The sequence below is a fragment of the Eschrichtius robustus genome, chromosome 16 (genome assembly GCF_028021215.1).
Source record: "Eschrichtius robustus isolate mEscRob2 chromosome 16, mEscRob2.pri, whole genome shotgun sequence".
In the NCBI taxonomy this organism is placed as follows: Eukaryota; Metazoa; Chordata; class Mammalia; order Artiodactyla; family Eschrichtiidae; genus Eschrichtius; species Eschrichtius robustus.
The window spans coordinates 64,034,911-64,061,726 of NC_090839.1; the positions used below are offsets into that span (position 1 = coordinate 64,034,911).

A 26,816-nucleotide genomic window follows, 5' to 3' on the forward strand; every position below is an offset into this window, starting at 1 on the left:
TTTCAAACTTCTTAGAAGTCGCAAGGATACAGGGCGTCAACAAACTGCTTCCAAAATGGTTATCATTTTAAAAGTGCAGTGGTAGAAGGTCCCACTGTTTATTGGCCTCTGGTCTCAGTTCACCAGGAGTATGTGTACGCACCTCTAGCGTGTCAAAGGCTAAATACAAAATGACCAATGGGGTAGAAGTTATCTGCTCCAAAGAGGGGCTATAATACCGAGGGAAGGTGGGCTGCTCCTCTAAAGAAGCGAGGTCCTTCCCCAGGGGACACATCAGAATGAAGCCCCCACCCGCTTCTGATCTCCTGGCCCAGAGCCGGGCCAGAGCACCTGCATTTTGGAACGTCACACAGAGTGGGGGAAGAAGAGTGGTTCTAAGGTGCCCCTGCACAAGGAGGTGGCCCTGCTGGGAGCAGGAGGTAGTCCAGGCTGTGCACTGTGGCAGAGGACAAGCTCTTTCCTACGGTTTCTTTCATGATCATAAAATACAAATGACGTGCTCACTGAGGACCATTTGCAAAGGATATAAAAAGCATACAAGAGGCACCCCCGTGACCACTGGTAACCTTCACTCCTCCAAAATTATCGTCGTCAACATCTTGATACCTTCCCTTCTGCACACATTTTAACCCAGTGCATGTGTAAATTTATACTTTACCAAAATGCATATATACTTTTATATTCTTTTCACTAAAAATGACATAAGCATGTGCCCTGTGAAGAAGGTCTTACTGCTTGTTATCAGTTCTTTGTTTCCTCTTTTGTGAGCTGTCAGCTTTTTGCCCTTTACCTTCTGAGTGAACTGAACACTCACTTTCCACCAGTTAATGAAGAGCTTGCTTCGCTTCTGATTACCATTTATTTTTCGGAAATAAGAAAAATTCCATTCCAAAGCAGTAAGGCTTTGGTTTACCAAGCTCTCTGCATTAGAATGGAACTGGACAGTCTACTCCTATTCAGTATTTACTTTCTTGACTTCTCAATACAAGGGAACTAGGAAGAGGCTGTAGCAGCGACCTTCCTGCAGGGCATGGAAAATGAGCTCATCTCTATGCTGACTCCATCAGGCAACCTCAGAATGAAAGGCACTCGACCCAAACGCGAAACAATTCCAGCTGCTGAGAACCTCTTTGTGCAAAGGCATGTGCTGGGTGTTACGACGTCAATGTTTTTTCCAACTATGACTGAAATTTGAAAATTATGGTGTGCTAATAAACTTCATGCCCCACCTCTGTCCCACACACGATGAAATTACTTGTGTTAATTGTCCACAGTTCCTGGACCGTGTGGCACCTGAGACACTTCTTAAAAAGAAAAAGGCTCGTCACAATACAGTCAGCAGTAGAACTGGGTGAGTCACACTCTGTTTTTACTGCGTGGTTTGACAAGACCCTACTACCACAGGAAGTATTCCAGCAAAAATTCTTTGAGATAAGGAGGAAAAACCAAGGAAATGATTCAGTACACATGAAGGAAGCACTCTCCTAGAGAAGCATGAAGAGCATGGCAGTGGCTGCAATAAACAGTAAAAGCGAGCGCCAGAGAATAAAAGACATGTGAGTTAGGGAACGTCACTAAAATCATCCTGCAAATGCTTTTCCCTGTAAAGATATTGTCAAAGCCATGTGACTGGGTCCCTGAGGACCCATCCTTTTAAAAACAAACAGGAATCTGTACCAAGAGAACATCTGGTTTATCAGGCTTTAAAAGGCCAAGAGTTAATTTCCCTTCTACCAAAACATCTGGCTCCACATTCGCTAACTGCCAGGTCACGTCCCCTTGCTAACGGCCCATCCCTGCTCGCTGGGCTTTCAGGGAAGCTGCCCTGATCACTCACCTTGGAGCACCACTTAGACAAATGTGAAGAGATCAAGGTGACAGCCCCGTCAGGTGACATTCACAGAAGTCTGCACAACTGGGGAGAAGGCTTCTTGGACCCCAGTATGCGGGTGCAGTGGGTAGGAGGGCCTCCATTTCCTCCTTGTACCAGGGGGCCGAGGTGGCCATCCGCAGGGCTCAATGACAAATGACTCACGTGGAAGCGGGCAGGCCGGGCCTGACTCCCCATGAGGCCCAACAGTGAGCTGTTGTTTTGCCCCACGTGAACCTGGGGCTCTTTGCTGTCAATCTCAGCACTCACTGTGTGCTCATAAGGCCAAGAAGGTGAACAAGTTCCAGTGGCCACATTCATACTTCGTGTAAAACACACTCTGGGAGGGGGCAAACTTACAAAAACTACCACACCCGACATCATGACACCAAAGCCCTTTTAACCCTTGGTTCCCAGTGGCACATTTTTTGAACAATACATTTTATTCTAAATACTTTAGTAATAAAAAATGAGGTACATTTCACTGCTGTGAAGTACCTTAAACCCATTTCATTTTCAGCAAAAGAATCCCATCTGCCCAAATATTGAAAAAATTCAGCATTACCTGTTACAGGGAAAAAATAAGACAGTAGGAAGACGGTCAACCATAAATTCCCAAGGAAGATCATTCTGAGATACATCAATCCTGGCAAAGGGAAAGAACAGAAAAAGCAAAAGATCAGCCCAAGGAACTCCAACTTGAAAGGATCTTCTCAAATAATTGAAGAACCCAGGGCACTGTCTGCGCCCACACAAGACTGGCCCCTGGCGGTGAGTGCACCACCGGGTGTAAGGCAGGCACAGCTTGTGGGACAAGCAGCGAGACTTCCAGGACGTGCAACTGCCCACCTAACTCACTGAGGGAAATGTCATGTCTTGAAAGTAAAAGTAGAATCCCCCCTCAAAAAAGGCTCGCTGACACCTCAGGAGTAGTCCACGCACCTGACCAAATCTGGGCAAGTACCTTAACCGTTGAATCAGCTCTGGAAAAAGGAAATCATTGAGCAAAACACATTGAGCCTCTGAAAATGTAAGAAAACAAGATAAGGAAGATTATATTCTACATTTTGTTAAGTCTAGACAGAGGCCAAGAAAGCTGTATTTTCTAAGCAGATTTTAGATAAATTTTCTAATACAGGAAATGACATCTGTGCTAAATGAGCCAACCTGTGCTTAATTACTACTGAACTAGGTGGGGGCCCCTCCTGCAGCCCGCACTGAGCTGGGCCTGCAGGAGTGTCTCCCCACCTGCCCCCAGGGACTGCTCAGTTGAAGCAAAAAGAACATCCCAGAAGGAGGAAGCGAAGCAGCATGGAGGGCTGCTAGGCCAGGTGTCAATATTCACAAATAGTGCATAAAACAGGTGGAGATGTTTTGAATCATTAACTTGACAGGAGTTTTCAGAAAAGTATAATTGGGGGCAGAGTGGGGAAGGGGGGGGGGAAATCAGTGCCTCGCATTTGTCCAAAAGGATAAAATACACTTTAAAAAAAATTGACATTACCAAATCATAATGGTTTTAAATAGTTTCATTAACAGAACAGTACTCCTGCCTCTCTGCCTGTGAAAGCCCACCTAGAACATCAGAGTTTCTATTTTTTAAACAAATGGTGTTGAACAGTTTATTCTATGATCAAGTGTTTCTTTCTCCTGATTTTTACTTCAAAGAAAAACCAAACTGTAAAATTAAAAGAAAAACATTTGTAAACATCCACTCAGAATCCCATTGTGCTAATCGGGACCTTCTTTCTGGGATTTTCATTCAGGCTTTGGTGTATATGCCTACATACTGATAAGAGCAGCAATCATATTTCATACCCTATTCTTTTCAGTTAATTGTATGAAAAGCGTTGTTCTAACAAAGGGGCAAAAATCCCATCAAATGCCCAACCGTAATTTACTTAACCATTTTTCTACTGTTGGATATAAATAATGCTGCAATGACCAGCACATGCTTCTCTGGAAGTCCTACTTCCTTAATTCCCCAAAGTGAAATTAACTGGATCAAAAATGTATAACCATTTTTGTTAAAATGTTGCTAAAATGCTTTCCAAAAAGTTTATGCCAATTTACTTATTCTATTAGCTACATCTGACTGTGCCAATTTTATTTTATCAACACTAGATTATACCACTTAAGAGTATTCGTTAATTTAATAAGTGTAAATGACACTTTGTTATTGTTTTAATTTACATTTACTAGACTATAATTTCCCCACTTGTTTATTTACTCTCTTCTCTTACATGAAAAGCCTGTTCATGACCTTTCTTCACACGGCAGTCCTTCTCAGCTGTTTCTCCCTCCATCCCTCGTTTTTTTTAATTGTGGTAAAATATACATAACATTTACCATCTTGGCCATTTCTAAGTGTACAGTGCAGGGGTATTAAGTACATTCATAATGCTGTGCACCCATCACCACCATCCATCTCCAGAGCTCTTTCATCTTGCAAAACTGAAACTGACCCCATTAAACAACTCCTCCCCCTTCTCCCCTCCCCCCATCTCTTGGCAACCACCATTCTGCTGTGTCTATGAATCTGACTACCCTTGGTGCCTCATATAAGGGAAACCATACAGTGTTTGTCCTTTTGTGACTCATTTCACTCAGCATTAATATCCTCAAGGTTCACTCATGTTGCAGCATGTGTCAGAATTTCCTTCCTAATTTTTAAGGCTGAATAATATTCCATTATATGTACAAACCACATTTTGCTCTCAGCAGTTTTCTTAAACCACTTTAATTTCTCAGGGTCTGGAGCACGCACACCGGATTCTGAACCCTGCTCCCTCATTTCCAGGCTGTGTAACTCTGGGCGAGCTGCCTCATCTTTCTGAGCCTCAGTTTCCTCCTCAGTAGAAAGAGAGTGGCAATCATACCTGCTCCACTGAATGGTCTAAGGATTAAGTCAGATAATATGTATATATAAAAAACTCGCAGCACAGTAACTCCTCAAGTGTGGCTCTAATCATTACTTACAGCACACACAAAAGGTTAAGACATATATGCTGTAAAATATAGCTATCGTCCTTTTGTAAGTCAGTTTTATTTTCGTTGCACATTTTTCTAGTGAAATCTGTTCATCTTTCTTGCATTATTTTTTCAACTGCTTCATTTTGGCAAGTTTTCACCTCTCAAAGGAACTAGCAAATCCAATATTCTAGCTTCTGTTATTTTTTCTATGATTTGATCTTTTATATTTATTCTATCTGAAGGGTTTTTTTTTTTTTTTTTTTTTTTTTTTTTTGGTGACAGGGAGAAGATATAGCTTAAGTCTAAATAATTTTCATCTCAGACTGCCTACTACCTGATCCAAAACCTCTCTGAGCCTTGTTTTTACAAAACAGTGGTTTAACATTTTTTTGTTTGCTACACATACACATACAGTACCAAGGAATCACAAAACTAGAACATGCAGGTATCAGCCAATCTTGCCTCTTACTTTTAGGAATGAGGAGGGAAAGGAGGCCTGGTGGGGAGATTTGCTCCAGGTCCCAGGGCTGGTTGGCAGCACACCAGGGACTGGCCCCCTTTTGCTGGGCCAAGGCCCCAGTGCCATGTATTCCAGAAAGCTGGCCACTTGGGGGGCTATCCGAGCAACCAGGTCAGCACTAATCCCTCAGAACTGCACTCACCCTCCTATGAACTCAATCAGGACTAAACACACTCAACATCATGGAAGGAACACTCAGCATTCATCAGGAAAACTGTGCCTCCAATAGGTTTTGCTCACAGCTTTAAGCTGACAATCAACCAAATCTTACCCAAGGTCAACAGAAAATGGGCAGACCCTTGCAGGCCGTAACGGCTAAGCTGTAAGGAGGAGTGAAGGCAGGCACACAGCGCTGCAGCACGGGCTTCCTTACCTCGCCACAGTGAATGTATCCGTGGGCAGGAGCCGAGCTAGCTGGATAAAGACGTGATTGAGGGCTGGACAGAAGCCGCACCACTGTGCATAATAAAGCAGCAACACATCCTATGGGAAGAGGAAGACGGCTGTTACTGGGCTGCTCAGGTCCTCACTGTGCTTAGAACCTGGCAGGCATTCAATAAATGTTGCTCATGCACTAATTACAGTGAAAATTTAATCTTCAGGTATTTTCAATTATGTGATTTCTTTTTTTTTTTTTTATAGATTTATTTATTTATATTTTTGGATGCATTGGGTCTTCGTTGCTGCACGTGGGCTTTCTCTAGTTTCGGCGAGCAGGGGCTACTCTTCGATGCAGTGCGCGGGCTTCTCATTGCGGTGGCTTCTCTTGTTGCGGAGCACGGGCTCTAGGCGCCCGGGCTTCAGTAGGTGTGGTGTGCGGGCTCAGTTGCTCCGTGGCACGTGGGATCTTCCCAGACGAGGGCTCGAACCTGTGTCCCCTGCGTTGGCAGGCAGATTCTTAACCACTGCGCCACCAGGGAAGCCCTATGTGCTTTCTGAAGGACGTTTTACAATCACAAAACCACCATGTAATTCACATGTTCTGCAGTAAGACTGTCATGTGGTCCATCTTTTGTACATCAAAACCAACCGCCCCCGGGTGGCGCAGTGGTTAAGAATCCGCCTGCCAATGCAGGGAACACGGGTTCAAGTCCTGGTCTGGGAAGATCCCAACATGCCGCGCAGCAGGTAAGCCCACAAGCCACAGCTACTGAAGCCTGCGTGCCTAAAGCCCGTGCTCCGCAACGAGAGAAGCCACCGCCAATGAGAAGCCCGCGCACTGCAACGAAGAGTAGCCCCTGCTCGCCGCAACTAGAGAAAGCCCACGCGCAGCAACAAAGACCCAACGCAGCCAAAAATAAATTAAAACAAACAAACAAACAAACAAACAAACAAAAAAAGCCCAACTGCTCACCCTGATGACTGCAGCTTTGGAAATTATTATAATAGGGACAAATGGCTTGATTTTTGCCTCCCTCATGATTCCATACCTGTTTTTGAAGGACTACTTCCCAAAAGGTATCAGTTGTCACTTCAGTGATTAAACGCTGAGATGGGAACTGGGCAGAGTCACTTCCAATAAGATGCCTTTTCAAGGGACTGTAGAGAACGCTGAAGTTTTGAATGAAAGACTCTAAAAATAAGGAGAAAATGAGATCAGCTCTTCTCTCAGTACAAGGAGAGTAGCTGGCCTACTTTAAACTCTACATCTAAAAAATTGGGCTGGCTTCACAGGCCCACATTTTTAACACTTCACCTACAGGCAAAACCCTGAACGAAGCCACCCGGGGGGACAGGGGGTAGCTTTGGCAGTAGTAACTCAGCAGACAGCACTTTAGCTAACAAAGTACCACTCGGTGTTCCGTGTTCTACTATGCAGGGACTAGGAATTCGATGCTCCTTTTAAAAACAACACTGGTCCAAAAATGGACACCTGAGACTGCATAAGTCATCAACATGCCACCATGGAGATTTCAACCTACTATACCAAGACCTTTAAGCATAACTACCGATGCAGTAATTGCACAAGCTACCGTAATGGGGAAGGTGTTTAAATACTCATTAATTTAAGGATAAGGAGCTATGGTTTTTGTTTCCTTTATTAAAGTCCTTCAAGTTTCTTTCTTAAAAGGTTAAGAAAAATAAACTCAATTATATTTAGTGGAAAAACACATAAATATAACCCATAAATAATCCCAAACCCTAACCTGAACCAACAGTTTTACCCTCCCCACCAACTCTACTATCTTCAGATTCCTTTGTATCATCTGGAGCAGCACTAATCTGGGTTTCACTTCTTTTTTCTCTCCATTGCGAGGCCCTAGTGAACAATGATATGTTCCGTGGAGGGAGGAGGAAAGGAGGAAGGTCTTGTGAAGAGAATCCATCATCAACATCTGACTGATACTTAGTTGGCTATGTTTTTGAAACATAAAACCAAGAATTATTTACTCATCTGAACGAAGCCTGAATTCTGAAACTGACCCAGAGACAGCTGACTTAAGAGTCAACGCTCCACAACAACAACGATGCACAGTGAATGTTTTTGGACGAGGACCCTGACAAATTTTGTCACCAACCACAGCACAAAGAACAACGGAGCTAGATGTTTCCGAGGAGATAACAGAAGATGAAAAGAAAATCGGAAGAAGGCTTCTTTCAGATTACCATTAAATTCAAGATGCACACATCATGAGCTAGCTCACTGAATGCTTGAGTGTTAGAACAGAATGCAGGAAAATCCAATAAATACTTACTTTAAAAATACAGGCTTGTTTCATTTTCAGAAAACTCAGTACAGTAAAATGTAACTTTAGGAAACATGAATTAGGAGCAATTTGTAGTATCAAAAGAGTACACACTTCATAAAGTGACTGGTCACAGGGTTCCTCTAAGCACTCAGGAGGCTTCGTGTTTATAATATAAAGCCTTTTATTAACATAAGCCTTTTAACGTGTCTAATGTAAGAAACGAGCTTCACCTGGACTTAAAAGGACAGCAGCTAAAATGACTATCATTTAGGGGCTTTGATTTTACTCTTGCTTTCATCCTCTCCAAAACCTGAAAATAAAAGGTTTCCCTCCCCACCAAATTCCTCCTGTCTCCATTTGGCAAATGCTAACTTTCCCCCATGTTTCCAACGAGGCTGAACTAACACGGCTTTTGAATTCTCACTTCCTTGTGTGCACATCAAGGATGGCAGCAAAGCCCTGGGAACAAGACAGCATCGGTTAGTTCACTGCTGCTGCCAAGCCTAAGGGCAAGCTCTCGGATGCACTCCCATAATGGGGCCTTACCCGCCACCCCCACCCCCCCAAAAAAAGTGGGTTTTGCTGGTTTGCAACCTGACACTTGTTTATTGCACTTGACACTTGTTTGTTACAATCTAGGCACCCAAGGTCAGAGCAGCAGTGCTCAACTTGTTATAAAAGAGCAGCAGAACAAACTAGGTCTGGTGGCCTTGATGCCTAGACAGTTAAACCTGTGAGACAAAAAGGGGGGTCAGGCGGTTCCACTGTTTCACTGCTTTCTGTTTAAGTACCTTTCGAATGAAGCCACTGTTGGGGCTCACGTTCATCAGCCCCTGGGGAGTTACCACCCGACCCGCTCTCCACCACCCTGTCCGTCACAGAGGCCAGGTTCCCACTGGCCGCAGCTCGCGCCACCGTGGAAATGCGGCAGGCGCTGCCGATCAGGAACGCTGGACTCTTAGCCCCCAAGGGCCAAGTGACAAACTTATCCAAAATTTGGAGTTAGGAAGTTTCTATTCCATTTAATATACAAAATTAGCTTCTTTTAAAATTATGGCCAGCTGCAGTCTAAAGATTTCAAATGCACTAAGAGCCAACCGTAATGAGATCCCTAAATAAAAGTTACCTATGCTAAGTTAAGCAAAGCATTAGGCTTGGGGAAGGAAACTGCCCACAGTACCTAGGGTGAACTTCATAAGAGCTTGTTTTGGATCCAAGACATAGTGAGACTCTTCTTTCACGTCAACAATTGCAGCAAATCCTTTCACCCGAGCAGCGCTCGGAGCACCCAGCCTCTCTGCATACAACCAAAATAAATTGGAATCCAAAAGGTAGATGTTCAGGGTCTTGTTGGTTCTGCAGCTCAGGCCTATGAAGCTTGTGCTATCCACGTCCAGTTCAGGAAAGAGATACCTGTTCTCCTCAATGTGAGGAACGGAGCTTGGGGTATCAACCTCACATTTCTTCTCAAGGGAAGAAAATGCAATGGTCGGGGTTTCAAAGACATCTTGTTCAGAATCAATGAAGCCTGTCACGCCCCTGTTTATGGTCCTGCAACATGCAGTGTAGTAGCTGAAAGGGCTATAGAAACTTAGAAAATTCCTGCATTCTATGCTGTCTGATGCCACATGATAAAAGGTCTGCTCCTTGAGGTAGAAAGAATCCAGAGCTGCTGCCATCTCGAAAAAGCTGCACTGGGGCATGCTGACCGACCTTGGCCTGAGGCCGCCGGCGGTCTGGTTGACACACAGTTCACACACGTTGTGGGTCCTGGAGATGGAGTGCCACTGGGGCAGCACCACGGTGTTGCAGCAGGGGGACTCCGTTATCAGCGGCGGGTCCGGCAGCTGGGCCGGGGGCTCAGGTGCCAGAGACTTGAACACCGGGGCGTCCACTCGCCGCAGGTGCTGAAGGAGCCGCTCCACCACCTGGTCCCCGTGACAGTTGTTGTACTCCAAGGCCACTTCGGTGATCTGAAACACAGGGCGGAGCTCATGAGAGGTGTGGGGGTGACTGAGGGACAGACCCCGTGGCTCTTAGACCTGGAAAGCATCTTGCCTGATTCACAAGAAGGAACCCTGGCTGGAAACACAGCATCGAACAGGAAGCTGTCACACCAAAAGCTATTAATAAAGAGGCTTGGGTTATGTTTCAGATCCTGTCACTCTGTTAACAAATACTGAACCGCCTGTTCAGAGGCGGAAGGGGTCTTAGAGGGAGAAGTCAGTCTACCCCGTGATGGGGTGAAGTGGCTCACCCCGACACACATCAAAGAACCAGGAACAGAATTTAAATCTCAATGCCCAGTTGAGCGCACTTTCCTTTACATCCTTAAAACTCCTCCAGACGATGTCTTCTTTCTTCATCTTAAGTAACAGTCTAAAAATTTCCCAAATATTTGATCCACTTGTTGATCCACCTAACAAGTGGATCAAATATTTCACAGCACATGTTTCCAAATGCATTCATGCCTCACAGGAGGCTACGAATTCAGCCTCTTCCAAACCATACTCATCCATCTCACCTTCCTCCTCCTGTACCACCTTTTCTGGAAAATGGCATCACCAAACTGGAAAAATCAGCTGACCCTCAATTTCTCCTCTGCACCACCCAAGCCTCCAATGCAGCCAGCTATGACTTCAGCATCACGAAGCAGCCCCCCTTTGCATCCTCACAGTCACTGCCTCAACCCAGGCCCTCACGGGTCACAGAGCGCCCCCTTTTTCTCTCCCCCACCTTAACTGAGCCTCCACACTGCCACCACTTATTTTTAAAAATACAACCCTAAGCAGGAGACTCCTCTGCTAAATGACATTCGACGGCTCCCTATTACCTGGAGGGTAACCCTAACATAATCTGACCTGCGTCTGCCTTTCCGGTGTCACCCCACCACCTTTAGACCAGCCAGGCCCTTCCACGATGCCTTGCCTTCAGAGGCCTGGCCGGGGCCTCCTCCATCTGACAAACCTCAACACTCCCCAAGACCCTGCACCAGGATGGCTGCTCCAACAAAGCTAACACCCCCCCTCCCCCAGGAAGAGTCTACATCTTCAGGGTTAGTTCCAGAAGCCCTTCCCAGACAGTCTCCCAACTGTCTGTCAAGACGTCCCTCTTCCCCACAGGCTTATGGATCCTCACGGGCAGGGACCATGTTTGATTTATCCTGCTATCCCCGCAGCCTAGCTCAGAGCCCGGAACATAACAAATGGTCGATAAACAGCTGGTGAACGAAGGGCATCTCAGGATATCGTACATGCTCCCGCTTCTCGGGGAGATGAACCGCTTTACCCTCAGATCAGTGTTAGCCATTTAGATTCACATTTCACATTTCATTCCCAGACTCTTCCATTTCCGAACTGAGTACCTTTCACCACCCAACAGCCACCCCAGGTCAATGAAAAAGATGAGCAAGTCATTATAATCCAAAGGCATTTATACTCCCTAAAACAGAACTGTGTGCTAACTTAAATCCCACCAAGGTTAGTTAAAAGGTGTCAAGTCACTCAGGATTTTGTTTCATTAAAGCGTGTGTGTTCGTGTGTGTGTGTGTGAAAACCATTTAGTAAGTGCTTTTCCAATTTAAAAGAAAACCCAAATTTTATAACATATGATACTTATAGACAGAGTTAATTTAAGACATATGCGTTTGTACAGAAAAACAGATTGTTTGAATAGTTCTTGGGCATAAAAAAGGTTACTTTAGATGATTAACCAGTGTTTTGGTTTTTTCCCCCCACACAAAAACATCTCAGCCCTTCTTAAAGGATAAGGCTCTGACAGCACATTACGCTAAAAAGGTCAAGCCCGTATGATTCATAAACAGCCCAGCTGCCCTCCTGCCCCATCCTAGTACTACTTTATATTCAAAGACATAATAGATTACCACCCCCAGTCCCCACCCCCCGCCAAAACCCACAAAAATTCAAGTACAGTCAGCCCTCCATATCCTCGGGTTCTGTATCTGCAATTCAAACAACCATGGATCGAAAATATTCAGGGGGAAAAATGCCAGAAAAGAAAGCTTGAATTTGCTGCACATAGGCAACTATTTACATACCATTTATATTACATCAGGTATCATAAGTAATCTTAGAGACGATTTAAAATATACGGGAAGATGTGCATAGGTTATATACAAATACTATGCCGTTTTACATATGGAACTTGAGCATGTTGGATTTTGGTATCTGCAGGGGGCCTGGAACCAACCCCACTGTGGATACCAGGGGGCGACTGTATTTACCGTGGGTTTTTATGAAAAGTCCAAGTAGGAGTACACTGAGGACGGCAAAACTCCTTATGAGGTCTTCCTTCCTCATCTCTTTCATTCTTAATGTCTCTCACAGACAAAGCAGCCGTGTAAAGGATATTCTTAAGTGAAGAAAATATTTTATACAGGAATGCCCCTGAAAAGTGAGGAGTTCTTAGTTTTCTCCTCTAAACTGAACCAGTTTTTACTGTTATGTTCCTTTTTCATAACAGGCAGTTTTGAAAAGGCACTCCAGTTACATCCCGTATGTGAATCACTTGATGTCATATTTAATTTCATGTCAACTAATAAGGAAGATTTGGCAAAAAACTTTAAATGTTTGCACTATAAATGCTTCCTTCCATTTTCGTTAATCGGAGAAATCTGTAAGTCTGGACAAGATGCCTTTGTCCCCCAGACTCATACGCAGTGGACGCCTCAGAGCAGCGCTGTGAAAGCTAAGAACCCGGGACTTCCCTGGTGGCGCAGTGGTTAAGAATCCACCCACCAATGCAGGGGACACGGGTGTGAGCCCTGGTCCGGGAAGATCCCACATGCCGCGGGGCAGCTAAGCCTGTGCGCCACAACTACTGAGGCTGCGCTCTAGAGCCCGCGCGCCGCAACTGTTGAAGCCTGCGCGCCTAGAGCCCGTGCTCCGCGACAAGAGAAGCCACCGCAATGAGAAGCCTGCGCACCGCAACTTGAGAAAGCCCCCGTGCAGTAATGAAGACCCAACACAGCCAAAAATAAAATTAATAAATTAATTAATAATAAAAATAATTTTAAAAAACAAGCTAAGAACCCACACAGAGTCTCTTCTGGCTGCACTAAGAATTTCTTTTGATAAGCACACTGAGATGTCTCATGACCTCTCTGGGACTCTCTGGAGACGCTGGGGTCAGGGGCCTGATGCCGCGCGCGCGCGGTGCAGGCCGTGCTCTGCCGGGGGGCGGGGTGGGGCACACGTGCGGAAGAGCAGCTGCCTGGTCCCGGCCTGGGCCTCACAGGACGGTCCCCATGTGGCCGTCCCTTACTGCCTGACCCCCCCGCCCCGACTCTACAATGACCACCCTCTTCTCGACAAGGCAGGCCTCCTCCATTGCCTGCCCAAAGTTGGGCCTAAAAGCATAATAGAAAAATAAGGCTTAAGGCTTAAATTCTTTTGGGGTCAAGGAGCCTTTGAGTTTAGAACTCACCCTCATGCAAGGGAGGTGTTCAGCCCTCCCACCCCGCCCAACCCCGAGGATGACTTCCTTACTTCTAGTCACTGTGTCACTCTTTCCATGGTCACATGCCCCACTTCCCATCCCCAACACCACCGTCCAAGTTCAGCATCTTCCTACTACTTCTCACTTTTCTGGAACACGGCTGCTAGGAAAACTTTAATAATGGTAACACAGCTCTGCTGACAGCACTCCATTATCAGACTTGGATGGCTATGATTGATCCTGGAGTCCTCAAAGAAGCACCCAAAAGCCTCTCCTACAACGTTTTTTTTCTGGGTCTTCTTCAATCAGTCCTTTTATGGAGACCATACAACCTGTCCTATTTCCTAATACCTAAACCCGTCGCCCCCTGCCCACCCCCGGTGCCTTTGCTCAGGCTATTCCTTCCCTTAAGTTTCTCTCAGCCCATCACAATCCTGGCCACCCCTGAAGGCCTGTCTCAAACACTCACCCCTCCCACAGCCCCGTCCTGCCTCCCTCCTGCCCAGCCCCCAGCTTCCCGGGACAGCACCCACTCTCCTCCAGTTCCTCCCGGGGCTGAGCACCCTCTGCCTTGAATTACAAGCAGGTTCTCGCTCCCCTACCGGACAGGCCTCCGAGACCATGAGACCAAGGCTCTGCCTTCTCCATCTTTCTCCACCGTGGCTCCCTGGCACAGCACTCCATAAACGTTTTCTAAAGGGGCCTGAAATGAACAGGGAAACGTACTGCACTTGGCTGAGTAATCCATAACGCTGCTAAGATGCCACCTGGTTAACCACAGGCTGTGATTAAGGGACCCTCTTCACCTCACGGGGACACTAAGAGCCCGGAGGACAGGAGCTGTGGGCAAAACCTCGATAAACAAAGACAGAGGAGTACGGGGAGATAGGCGAGACACTCACCCAGAAACAAAGAGTTGGAAAGCAAGTGTCTCCCACCAGGTGTCTAAATCCAAGCACAACCCCCCCAGAGGAACTGGGCTCCAGTCACAAAATACCACCCAACCCAGAACCCCGACACGCCCCAGCCAGACAAGACACAACTCTCCAGGAGGAAACTTTAAAAGTTGAAGTAAAAATCCACAACCATGACTAATACACCTTGGTTGAAAACCCCACCTTTCCTACAAAGAGCTTTAAGGGCTCTTAATACTAGAGTGCCTTAGTAAAGAAAGAGTGTCTTAGTTCATAAAATAACTGTGTAGTGAAGATTTTCTAAAGAAATTAAGTCTTGTTACTTCAAGTCCTCCCTAATCAGAGAATAAACAAAGCTATTTCATCTTCTCCTCTTTCCTCCTCTAAGCCATGGTAGCAGCATTCACTCAGAAGGCCCCCAGCAGGGGTAATAACTTCCACAAAGAGGCTCCAGAGCAGCCCCGTGAGGGGTCTGGCCTGGCCTCCCGGCTCCCTCAGGAGAGCAGGCCAGTCAGGCTCACGTGGAGGGCTTGGGAGAGGCAGCATCCAGGCAGCCTGGCCAGTGATTCACTGGCTGTCTGAAATTGGTTTTGGCCAATTAAGGGATCCTTGAGGGAAGGAAAAAATAAAACCCCCAGTAAATCCAATTTAGCAATCCCAGGCGCTCTCGGCTGATTGTTATTGCTCTCTGTAAGTGCCTCCAAACGATCCCACGTATAAAATAAACTCACACCCAGAGACAGTGAATGCACCAGATGAAGCCGAAAAGGCAGCAGGGAGGGGCTGACTCCTGATGGCGGTTGTCTCCGAAAACTGCTCTGTGAGACATGCAAGGTTTAGAAAATCGTGGGATCCCAAGGTCACCACCACCGCTGCTGGCTGCTGGGCTGAGGGTGGCCAGGGCCAACCGTCTGATCGAACCCCCGCGACAACAGCATCCCAAAGGCCACACTAAACCCTGCCTGTGTTGTCCATCCCCTCTGCCCCTCTCCCAGGCATCCGTCACCGCAGGAAGAGGGCCCTCTGGTCCTTTTCCAGAGAGGCACAGTTTGCCTTCCCTGTCCCCTCCGACTCACCCCGACCTGAGCAAGCTGTCAGTAATGTGGCCAGAGAGGCTGTGGTGAGTCCTACCCAAGGCACGGGCTCTCCTGCCCACTTACAGGAGAAAGGAGTAACGCCACAGAAACATAGCAGCTGCTCCTGGCGGCCGCTCGGCGACTAGGGGAAACTACTCTGATCGCAGAATGAGAAAAGGCTAAGTTAATGAGTTTCTCCGACTCCTTATGAGACACCTTTCACCATTGTGACTCTTACCTCATCTATTAAAGGATGACTTTCGGCTAAGGGATTAAAAGGTATAAATACAAAAAGTGCTGGTCCCTTCTTCAGTTCATTGTTCAGCAGGAGACTCTTGCCGCCGTGTGGCCGCAGCCATCGAAGGAGCGTCTCTCGGTTTTCTAAGGCCCACTTATAGATGTTCTCAGCTGTGTAGTTGATGACCTCCCTGGGAAAGACCTGGGAAGGACAAACGCACAGAGGATAAAAGGCAGGACAGGATCAAAGCACATCAGTCCCGTCCTCAACCCCACACTTCACAGGTGAGGAAAATGAGGCTCAGAGCAGTGACACGACCTGTCCCTGCCTGTGCAGCTAAACCCTGGCTCTACTTCTCCAGACAGAGCGCTTCCTCACCAGCAGCTCGGAAAAGCAAAAGCAGCTGTAAGAGGTGACTTCCATATCATGTGGTTCATCTTTTTCCCTTTAGACAGACTCATCTATCAACAAATAAGTCTCCCTGCCTGCTGCTGGCAACAATGACCTCTACCACCCTGCGCAAGGGGAGCTCTAAGAGAACAGAAATGGTGGAGTCAAGGATAATTTTTACCTTGGCAAAATCATGTTTAACTTGGTCCCTGGGGACCCTCTGTTAGGGCAGAAGTTTGGATCGGCCTTGCTCACATGTACCCTCAGTGACTAGAACACCTGGCACAGAGCGGGAACTCAACAAATATTTGCATGAATCCATGAGTGACCTAGAACTTGCACAAGGCCACGGATCACATTTTATGTGTACAGAATGAAGGAGAGATACACCTAGATTTTTTGCTTTGTTTTCCTATAATAATCAAGAGTACGTCAACACAAAATTATTTTTGAAATTCCAGTGACATAAATCACTGGGTTTCAAACAAAACTCCCCACAGAATGCTTTGGAGAGTTCCACAAAATGAGATATTTTACATTCCCCAAAATAGAGGTTTAAATTGGCTTACAATAAAGATGTCCACTGGTTTTATTTTTTTAAAACACTGGTATCCCAGTAATATTTCATTTGCTAAAAGGAATTCTGCTGCTACACCAACCAACCAACCTTAAAAACTATGGAATTGATGCAGTAAGCCCAATATCTTTTTCAGTATCATCCTCAGTCCTACCTTCTTTTCTCCGTCTATTTAAAATTTCTTCCTCAGTACCCTTTACTATACATAAACATGATATATGTTGGTTGTATAGCATGCTATAAAGGAAGGATGAAGGAAAACGATAGCAAAGGCAGATGAAGTCAAAAGAAGCTTAGACAGAGAAACAAGGAGAGTGGGGTGGGTGGTGGGAGAAACCATCACAGCGGTGATTCCCAAAGTGGGATGGTGGGAGTCTGAAAAAACATAATCATCATAATCAACATTTCTATCTGGAACACACGTAAATACATTTGACTTTGGGAATATAAACTGCGAGAAGTAAAGCCATCTGGGATATAGAGATATGCAGAAGCCAGGGTGACTGGTACTGAGGGCGCCGCCCGGGAGGGTCTAACAGCATGAGGCCTGCACGCTGAGCCGAGGGGAGCGTGGGATCAAAGGGCTGGGCACACACTGGGTACAGGAGATCTGGTCTTCACTCGACCTGTAAGTCACTGACACCATCAATGAAGTCAGAGAGAGAAAATACTGAAGAAAAACCAACTCAGTGCTGGGACTGAGGAAGTAGCAATAAACAGAGCAGAAGCACAGGACTAAGCAGGATACAGGTCAAAAGCTCAGAAATCGCTGAGTTGGGGCTGGTCCACCAGAAAGCAAATAAAATCAGGGAACAAAGACAACAATGGAAAGCGAGGCTCTCTGGGGCGGAAAGCCAACAACTTCTCACTGTGACTTGACAAGAACTTCAAAATCCATTTCATCAGCTAAAGGAGAAAAGCATGTCACATTACTACTCTTGATAAATGGAACAAATGAACAGAGAACACTGCCCAAAGGAAGCTTAACCTCTGAGAACATGGGCCCAGAGTAACACTTCTCCAACAGAGTAACTCTGCAATTTCACCCAAGAAGGAAAACTAACAAGGCTGTATCAAAATCTAAGAATACAAACAGAATTTCTAGATGTTAAATCCAAGAGCCCTCTAATGCATGGGTTCTAAACCAGGGGCATGGGCTCTACAGAGGGACTGTAGGGACTCTCAGTTTGCAATATAAAATCATGTGCACTCTCCTAGAGAGAGTATCCATAGATTTTATCCAATTCTCAAAGACGTCTGTGATCCAAACAAGGTTAAGAACCACTGCGCTAATATAAACGTGATTTCAAAATACTTACAAGTGATGTGTTGAAATGTCTATGTAAATACACACTTCCAGAGTGTACTAAGGATACCAGTTTCGCAAGATGTTTATTTGTGATAACCCCAAATCGTACTGTTCCTAGGTAATCTGAAACAGAAAATTTTCCTTTATTAAAAAGAAAAAGCCTATGCCTTAAAACAACCACAAAACCCAGTGATCAAATCCTGACGCACAAATTCCCCAGGGCAAAGCTCTTTTTGGGGACCTATCCTAGATAGAAAAGGAGAAGCCGAAGAAACAACCTCCTGAAACAGACCTCATGTCTACTCCTGCGCACCTGTCTCTGACAAGCACTTTCGCTGTGTCCGTCAATGTCCCCCCGACTCACTAGCCCCACCTGGGAGCCCAGGCACATGCTGTTCTGTCTGGACACTTCCACGGCCAATTCCTTCTCATCATTCAGATCTCGGCTCTGACCCCACCTTCTCTGAGAAGCCCTCCCTGACCACCCGCCTCCGGACAAACACTCAGAGGATGGTCTGGAAGGGGAAACTGGGGCTCCCTCCTGATTCAGGTCCTCTCTCTACCATTACTCTAATTTTTTAATAGCACTTATTAACAGGTACATAATCCTACTGATTTATTTAGATTTTCTTTGGTCCAACTTCCTCTTAAGTTCTGTGAAATTAGAAACCTTGTTTATTGCTGTTACCCCAGCACCTAAAGCAGTGTCTGGGCATATGCATATTGATCTCTTGATTAATAAGTATTAGTTAAATGAATCAATCTAGCATATATAGTAACTCATACAAATTAGTAAGAAAAAGAAAGCAGTTAAAAATGGACAAATCACAGAAAAGGAAATGTAAAAAGGCTAAAAATACACTCAACCTCACTATTTCAGAGGAAAGCAAATGAGAACAAAATGCCACTTTTCACCTTCAAAATGCCCAAAATTTGAGACACAGGAAATATCAAATATTAATGACCAGCAGAGGAACGAGTCCTCTGATGCAAAGTTGGTGGAAAGGGTAAAATGGCAGCCGCTTGGGAGAGCAATCTGCTGTAGTGACACAGCCTGTGGCCCCACAGCTCCACTTCTTAGTGTCTACACATGTGCACCAAGAGACACGCAAGGACAGTCACCAAGAAATACTCTGCAGCTGTTAAAAACAGTGGGGCAGGGCTATCTATACAACATGAATAGATTTTCTAAGACACATATGAGTAAAAAAGCAAGCTGAAGAAAGATAAAGTATACCTTTTATGTGGAAAAAAGCGTCACACATAAAATGTTTTCCCCTACAGGCACGTATGTTTAGAAATGTATACAGAATCTGAAAGGATAATAAAAATTGTTTTGTGTTGGGGGATGGCGATCAAAGGGGACTTTATCCTTAGGTGTGAAGCTTTCTTTTCCCCCCCAAGGAGTATATTTAATGTAATATTTGTGTGATTAAAAATTGACTAAAATATCTAGTATTAAAGGAGGTGGGTAAGACGGTGTAGGAAAAGGTGCATTCTTTCCTATCCCCTTTCTGCTTTATTAGCAAACGTTAAATAAAATCTCAGTTAAACTTTAAATGCTACCAACTGATACCTAAGTAGTTAAAATATGAAGGTGCTGAACACACGAAGTTTCTAGCTTAACCACACGGCCCACCTTCCAGCAGTGGCGGCGTCTTCCTCTCAGAGGAGGAGTGGCTGTTGAGGATGAGGGGAGAGTGCCCGTGACCCTAACGGCAGCTGGACAATCTAGCACAAACCTGATGAGTTTAAAATGGCACAAAACCAAAGAAACACAAGAAGAGTAAATCAGACATGGGGCTTCCTTGGTGGCACAGTGGCTAAGACTCCACGCTCCCAATGCAGGGGGCCCGGGTTCAATCCCTGGTCGGGGAACTGGATCCCACGTGCCGCAACAAAGATCCCGTGCATCGCAATTCTAAGACCTGGCACAGCCAAATAAAAATAAGTAAATAAATAAATATTAAAGAAACAAAAAGAATAAACCAGAAATGATGGAAATGGCTTATTTATAGGGTGGGTGGCAAAGGGGGGGTGGGTAATGGGAACTGGAGAACAGGGGTGAGGCAGCCTGACCTTCCTCTGAGTATCAGAACCATGGCAAAGCTCACAGCCTTCACACACTCAAAAAGTAAAATCATGAAACCAACCAGCATGTGTGGGGACCCAGTGGGGAACACAAGCACTAACAAACCCACCCAGCTGTACTGCAAATGCATCCCGCCTCAGTGAAGGGCTGCTGAGTGGGGAGAAAGAACGGAACCAGAAGAGAACAGCAAACGGTATCTTGACTGAATACTGTAAAACTAAAGACGATGAGAGCCAGGCTTCTCAGGGCAGGAGAATAGTTACATATGAAGAGGGGAAAGCTAAAATGAACTCTGCGGTGTTAGATTGGAATCAGAAGAAATTAGTGTAAACTTATGACCTTTCATATAACCTTACGACTTATGACACAGATAATAGATACAGAACTATAGAGGCATGCATGTGTGTGGGTATAAATACGTATATGTCCTAGCTCTGTCTGCTGAAAGGGCCTAGAAGTAATGACACCTGATACTGAAGAGCATATCTTGTACCCAGATCTGGGTTTCTAAATGTCACTCTCCAATAAAAAGAAACCAGGGCTTCTTGGAGAAGAGGCTGATCCCAGAGCTGGGGCAAAGGAAGTATAAGATGAGCCTGAAACACCCTGTTGAGTCAGAACGAAAGATGTGCTCATAAAAGGAGGGGGATATGTTCAAAGGACACAGGCGCCAACCCAGGATGCTCCTAATGGCCAAAGCCAGAACAAGTTGAGCAACAAAATAGACGACAAGTATTTTTCAAAAGTGTCAATATCATGAAAGACAAGGAGTGAGGAATTGTTATAGGAGGAGACTAATTAAATGTGATGTGAGATCCCAGATCAGATCCTGGAACAGAAAACAGTCATTAGTGAAAACACTGGCAAAATTCAATAACGTCTGCAGTTTAGTTAATAATCCTGTACCAGTGTTAATTTCTTAGTTTTGGCAAAAGCACCCTAACAAATGGTTAAATAATATGTTAACAATGGGGGAAGCTAAGTGAAGGCAGGACGTTAGGAAACTCCCTGTTCTATTCTTCCAACTTTTCTGCAAGCATAAAATTGGTTCAAAATTTAAATTTTAAAAAATGGCATAGCATGTAAGTTCAGATTCCAAAGCTGTCAGAAGAAAAAGCAGGACCCAAGAGATGATATGAATTGGTAGAAGCAAAGACACCACTCTCCAGGAGAGGGCTGAATTTTGGTAGACTGGCATCGATAAAGAGAGGAGTGAAGGAAAAGCAGCCAGTAGGAAACTCATTTGATAGTCCACCAAAGTCACCAACATGATTTATTGGAGCAGAGGAATAAGTAGTGACAGCTTGAGTCAAAAGTTGAAAGGGGTAATTCAAAAACCTATTTAACTGCATTAATAAGAATCGACAGCCGCCTGCACAGAGCAGATTCTAACACACCCAAACATGTTACAATTTCAAAACTTTATTTTTTACAGAGAAATTTATAAAAATCACACATTTTAAAAGTTCCTGCATATAGTGGAAATCTTGCTGGACGAAGCAGCTTAAGTTTGCAGTCCCATGTGTACAAGGAGTACATGAATTAGCAGAGGAAGTTTACAGTATCAAAATGACACAAGAAAATAACACTTCTCATCTCCATATCCAGAACATTCTGTTAAGCAGGGCTCCAGGGCCTTATACAACAGGGGCCTTTGTCATTTATAAAATGAGTAATTTTGTCCTAAAATTTTAATGAAGCTTTAGTATTTTAATTAAGGTCTTCGAATGTGTTAATAATTAAAAATAAATTCAGAATCATGCTCTCCCCTCCCCCAACAATGGTCCAACAATGGCATGATCCTATTCAGTTAATAATAATAATAATAAAATTTCCAAACTTGCACAAGCCTCTTAGATAGCCTTATCCACCAGAGGGCAGACAGCAGAACTACAATCCTGCAGCCTGTGGAACAAAAACCACATTCACAGAAAGATAGACAAGATGAAAAGGCAGAGGGCTATGTACCAGATGAAGGAACAAGATAAAACTCCAGAAAAACAACTTAATGAAGTGGAGATAGGCAACCTTCCAGAAAAAGAATTCAGAATAATGATAGTGAAGATGATCCAGGACCTCGGAAAAAGAATGGAGGCAAAGATCGAGAAGATGCAAGACCTGTTTAACAAAGACCTAGAAGAATTAAAGAACAAACAGACAGAGATGACCAATACAATAACTGAAATGGAAACTACACTAGAAGGAATCAATAGCAGAATAACTGAGGCAGAAGAACGGATAAGTGACCTGGAAGACAGAATGGTGGAATTCACTGCTGCGGAACAGACTAAAGAAAAAAGAATGAAAAGAAATGAAGACAGCCTAAGAGACCTCTGGGACAACATTAAACGCAACAACATTCGCATTATAGGGGTCCCAGAAGGAGAAGAGAGAGAGAAAGGACCCGAGAAAATATTTGAAGAGATTAGAGTCGAAAACTTCCCTAACATGGGAAAGGAAATAGCCACCCAAGTCCAGGAAGCGCAGAGAGTCCCATACAGGATAAGCCCAAGGAGAAACACGCCGGGACACGTCGTAATCAAAGTGGCAAAAATTAAAGACAAAGAAAAATTATTGAAAGCAACAAGGGAATAATGACAAATAACATACAAGGGAACTCCCATAAGGTTAACAGCTGATTTCTCAGCAGAAACTCTACAAGCCAGAAGGGAGTGGCATGATATACTTAAAGTGATGAAAGGGAAGAACCTACAACCAAGATTACTCCACCCGGCAAGGATCTCATTCAGATTCGATGGAGAAATCAAAAGCTTTACAGACAAGCAAAAGCTAAGAGAGTTCAGCACCACCAAAACAGCTCTACAACAAATGCTAAAGGAACCTCTCTAAGTGGGAAACACAAGAGAAGAAAAGGACCTACAAAAACAAACCCAAAACAATTAAGAAAATGGTCATAGGAACATACATATCGATAACTACCTTAAACGTGAATGGATTAAATGCTCCAACCACAAGACACAGGCTTGTTGAATGGTTACAAAAACAAGACCCATATATATGCTGTCTACAAGAGACCCACTTCAGACCTAGGGACACATACAGACTGAAAGTGAGGGGATGGAAGAAGATATTCCATGCAAATGGAAATCAAAAGAAAGCTGGAGTAGCAATACTCGTATCAGATAAAATAGACTTTAAAATAAAGAATGTTACAAGAGACAAGGAAGGACACTACATAATGATCAAGGGATCAATCCAAGAAGATATAACAATTATAAATACATATGCACCCAACATAGGAGCACCTCAATACATAAGGCAACTGCTAACAGCTATAAAAGAGAAAATCGACAGTAACACAATAATAGTGGGGGACTTTAATAACACCTCACTTACACCAATGGACAGATCATCCAAACAGAAAATTAATAAGGAAACACAAGCTTTAAATGACACAATAGACCAGATAGATTTAATTGATATTTATAGGACATTCCATCCAAAAACAGCACATTACACTTTCTTCTCAAGTGCACACGGAACATTCTCCAGGACAGATCACATCTTGGGTCACAAATCAAGCCTCAGTGAATTTAAGAAAATTGAAATCATATCAAGTATCTTTTCTGACCACAATGCTATGAGATTAGAAATGAATTACAGGGAAAAAAACGTAAAAAACACAAACACATGGAAGCTAAACAATATGTTACTAAATAACCAAGAGATCACTGAAGAAATCAAAGAGGAAATCAAAAAATACCTAGAGACAAATGACAATGAAAACACGACGATCCAAAACCTATGGGATGCAGCAAAAGCAGTTCTAAGAGGGAAGTTTATAGCTACACAAGCCTACCTCAAGAAACAAGAAAAATCTCAAATAAACAATCTAATCTTGCACCTAAAGGAACTAGAAAGAACAAACAAAACCCAAAGTTAGCAGAAGGAAAGAAATCATAAAGATCAGAGCAGAAACAAATGAAATAGAAACAAAGAAAACAATAGCAAAGATCAATAAAACTAAAAGCTGGTTCTTTGAGAAGATAAACAAAATTGATAAACCGGGACTTCCCTGGTGGTGCAGTGGTTAAGAATCTGCCTGCCAATGCAAGGGACACGGGTTTGAGCCCTGGTCTGGGAAGATCCCACGTGCCGTGGGGCAACTGAGCCTGCACGCCTAGAGCCCATGCTCCCCAACGAGAAGCCACCGCAATGAGAAGCCTGTGTGTCGCAAAGAGTAGCCCCTGCTTGCCGCAACTAGAGAAAGCCCGCATGCAGCGACGAAAATCCAACGCAACCAAAAATAAATAAATAAAATAAATTGAAAAAAAAAAAAAGATAAACCATTAGCCAGACTCATCAAGAGGGAGAGGACTCAAATCAATAAAATTAGAAATGAAAAAGGAGAAGTTACAACAGACACCGCAGAAATACAAAGCATCCTAAGAGACTACTACAAGCAACTCTATGCCAATAAAATGGACAACCTGGAAGAAACGGACAAATTCTTAGAAAGGTATAACCTTCCAAGACTGAACCAGGAACAAACAGAAAATATGAACAGACCAATCACAAGGAATGAAATTGAAACTGTGATTAAAAATCTTCCAACAAACAAAAGTCCAGGACCAGATGGCTTCACAGGTGAATTCTATCAAACATTTAGAGACGAGCTAACACCCATCCTTCTCAAACTCTTTCAAAAAATTGCAGAGGAAGGAACACTCCCAAACTCATTCTATGAGGCCACCATCACCCTGATACCAAAACCAGACACAGATACTACAAAAAAAGAAAATTACACACCAATATCACTGATGAAGACAGATGTAAAAATCCTCAGCAAAATACTAGCAAACAGAATCCAACAACAAATTAAAAGGATCATACACCATGATCAAGTGGGATTTATCCCAGGGATGCAAGGATTCTTCAATATATGCAAATCAATCAATGTGATACACCATATTAACAAATTGAAGAATAAAAACCATATGAGCATCTCAATAGATGCAGAAAAAGCTTTTGACAAAATTCAACACCCATTTATGATAAAAACTCTCCAGAAAGTGGGCAAAGAGGGAACCTACCTCAACACAATAAAGAAAAAAAATTTTTTTCAATAAACTGTTAGCCAGGTAACTGGCCAGTTGTAGTCTCTATTAACCATCCAGTGCAAGGTGTCAGAAAGACACCTGCAAGATGTAACAACATCTTGAAAGAGCATCTGGGTGAAGGCAGTAGTTACTGAGCAGTTTCTGTAGCTGGTCACTCAGACACTAAGTAGGTCAAGGTGACCACAGCATGAAGACTGTCACCTGCTACACAAGGTGCTGAGTCCTTGGCCCTGTGTCCCTCAGCTACAAGGCAACCCACTGCACACACAGTCACCACTAGGCTCCCCACGAGACGTGGGGTGAGCAGAATGAATACTATCATGCTGATTCGCTGTTTGTGTGCTTTGAGTAACAAACAGCCTTTCTTTGATCCATTAAACCTTGTCTACTTTTAGCATGTACTGTAGGTTTACCCTTTGCTATCTTTTATGAGGCTAGGGTTCTTTTCTGCCACTAACAGAATGCTCTACCCCTGCTTCCTATGCCCCCGTAGGTGGAGCTTCCGCTGACCTTCTTGTACCTTCCACACACCACTGTCACCATTTACCTCGTAGCAACCACCAAGGCTGCATCGAGAATGGAAAGATCTGAAATTCCATCTGGTTTCCATTCAGAATCATCTGGCTCACTTGTGACCTTTCTGGTGTGCATTCAGGTTTTTTGTTTTTGGCCACTGCCTAATGTTTTAATATCAGACTACTTTGTTTTGCTTAAAACCATTGCTTTAAATTCCATTTTTAGTATTAAAACTTCAGTTCAGTATTAAGGTAAAGCAAACACATTCTGAGGCAAGACCTCAGTGAGGCGAAATATTAAAATTCTCAAACATGCCAGAAAGAACAAGAATTTGTTTCTTTTGTTAGCAAAAGAGAATAGTTTTTTCTTTTTATTGAAGTATAGTTGATTTACAATATTGTGTAAGTTTCAAGTGTACAGCAAAGTGATTCAGATATGTACATATGTGTGTGTGTATATATATATATATATATATATATATTTCAGATTATTTTCCACTAATAGATTTTTAACTGTGCTTTAAAGTTAATAATAAAGGGTCCTGCCAGAAGCAAAGCTACACAATTCGCACTCAGCAACTACCAGATTACCAAGACTACCAGGAGGACACTCTGAAGCATTAACTCAAGGATGTGCCTGCAGGAAGGAGACTCAGTATCTTAGGAAATAACTGTTTTCCCCGGGATACTTGGATAATGAGGCCTAGGCCCTGAGTGCACTGTCCTGTGTCATAGCCACTAACCATATGTGGCTAATGAGCGCTTGAAATATGAGCAACCGAGGGACTAAATTTTAACTTTATTTGATTTTAATTAAGTTAATGTAAAAGTGATACTCAACTCAGTTATCGGAAAATGTTTAAGTATGTTTAAGACAACATGGGTATGTAACCTGAAGCTAATATAACATTGTAAATCAACTATATTTCAATAAAAATAAATAAGTAAAATGAAACAATATAAATATTTGGTATATAAATCACTTTTTCAACTGTAAATTTTATAAACTCTAAATACAGATCAAGTATTTCCAATGAACATTTAGCAGCTGAATTGAGATGGGGCTGTTAAGTATAAAAGACTTAGTTCAAAAAACAAAAAAAGTAAAATATCT

At 43.8% G+C, this 26,816-nt stretch overlaps 1 protein-coding gene across 4 annotated transcripts in view; it reads right to left on the reverse strand.

Annotated features, from left to right (window-relative positions):
- The window catches only part of TXNDC11 (thioredoxin domain containing 11), a 64,640-nt gene that overhangs the window by 2,363 nt on the left and 35,461 nt on the right, over nt 1–26,816 (reverse strand). For all 4 annotated transcript variants that reach the window (XM_068565978.1, XM_068565977.1, XM_068565980.1 and 1 more), the window contains 6 exons: nt 18,025–18,137; nt 15,739–15,939; nt 9,234–10,026; nt 6,794–6,936; nt 5,737–5,846; nt 2,436–2,516 (listed from right to left, as the gene is read on the reverse strand). In XM_068565978.1, coding sequence (XP_068422079.1) covers nt 2,436–2,516; nt 5,737–5,846; nt 6,794–6,936; nt 9,234–10,026; nt 15,739–15,939; nt 18,025–18,137 — 1,441 coding nt within the window. The remainder of the gene's footprint in view (nt 1–2,435; nt 2,517–5,736; nt 5,847–6,793; nt 6,937–9,233; nt 10,027–15,738; nt 15,940–18,024; nt 18,138–26,816) is intronic.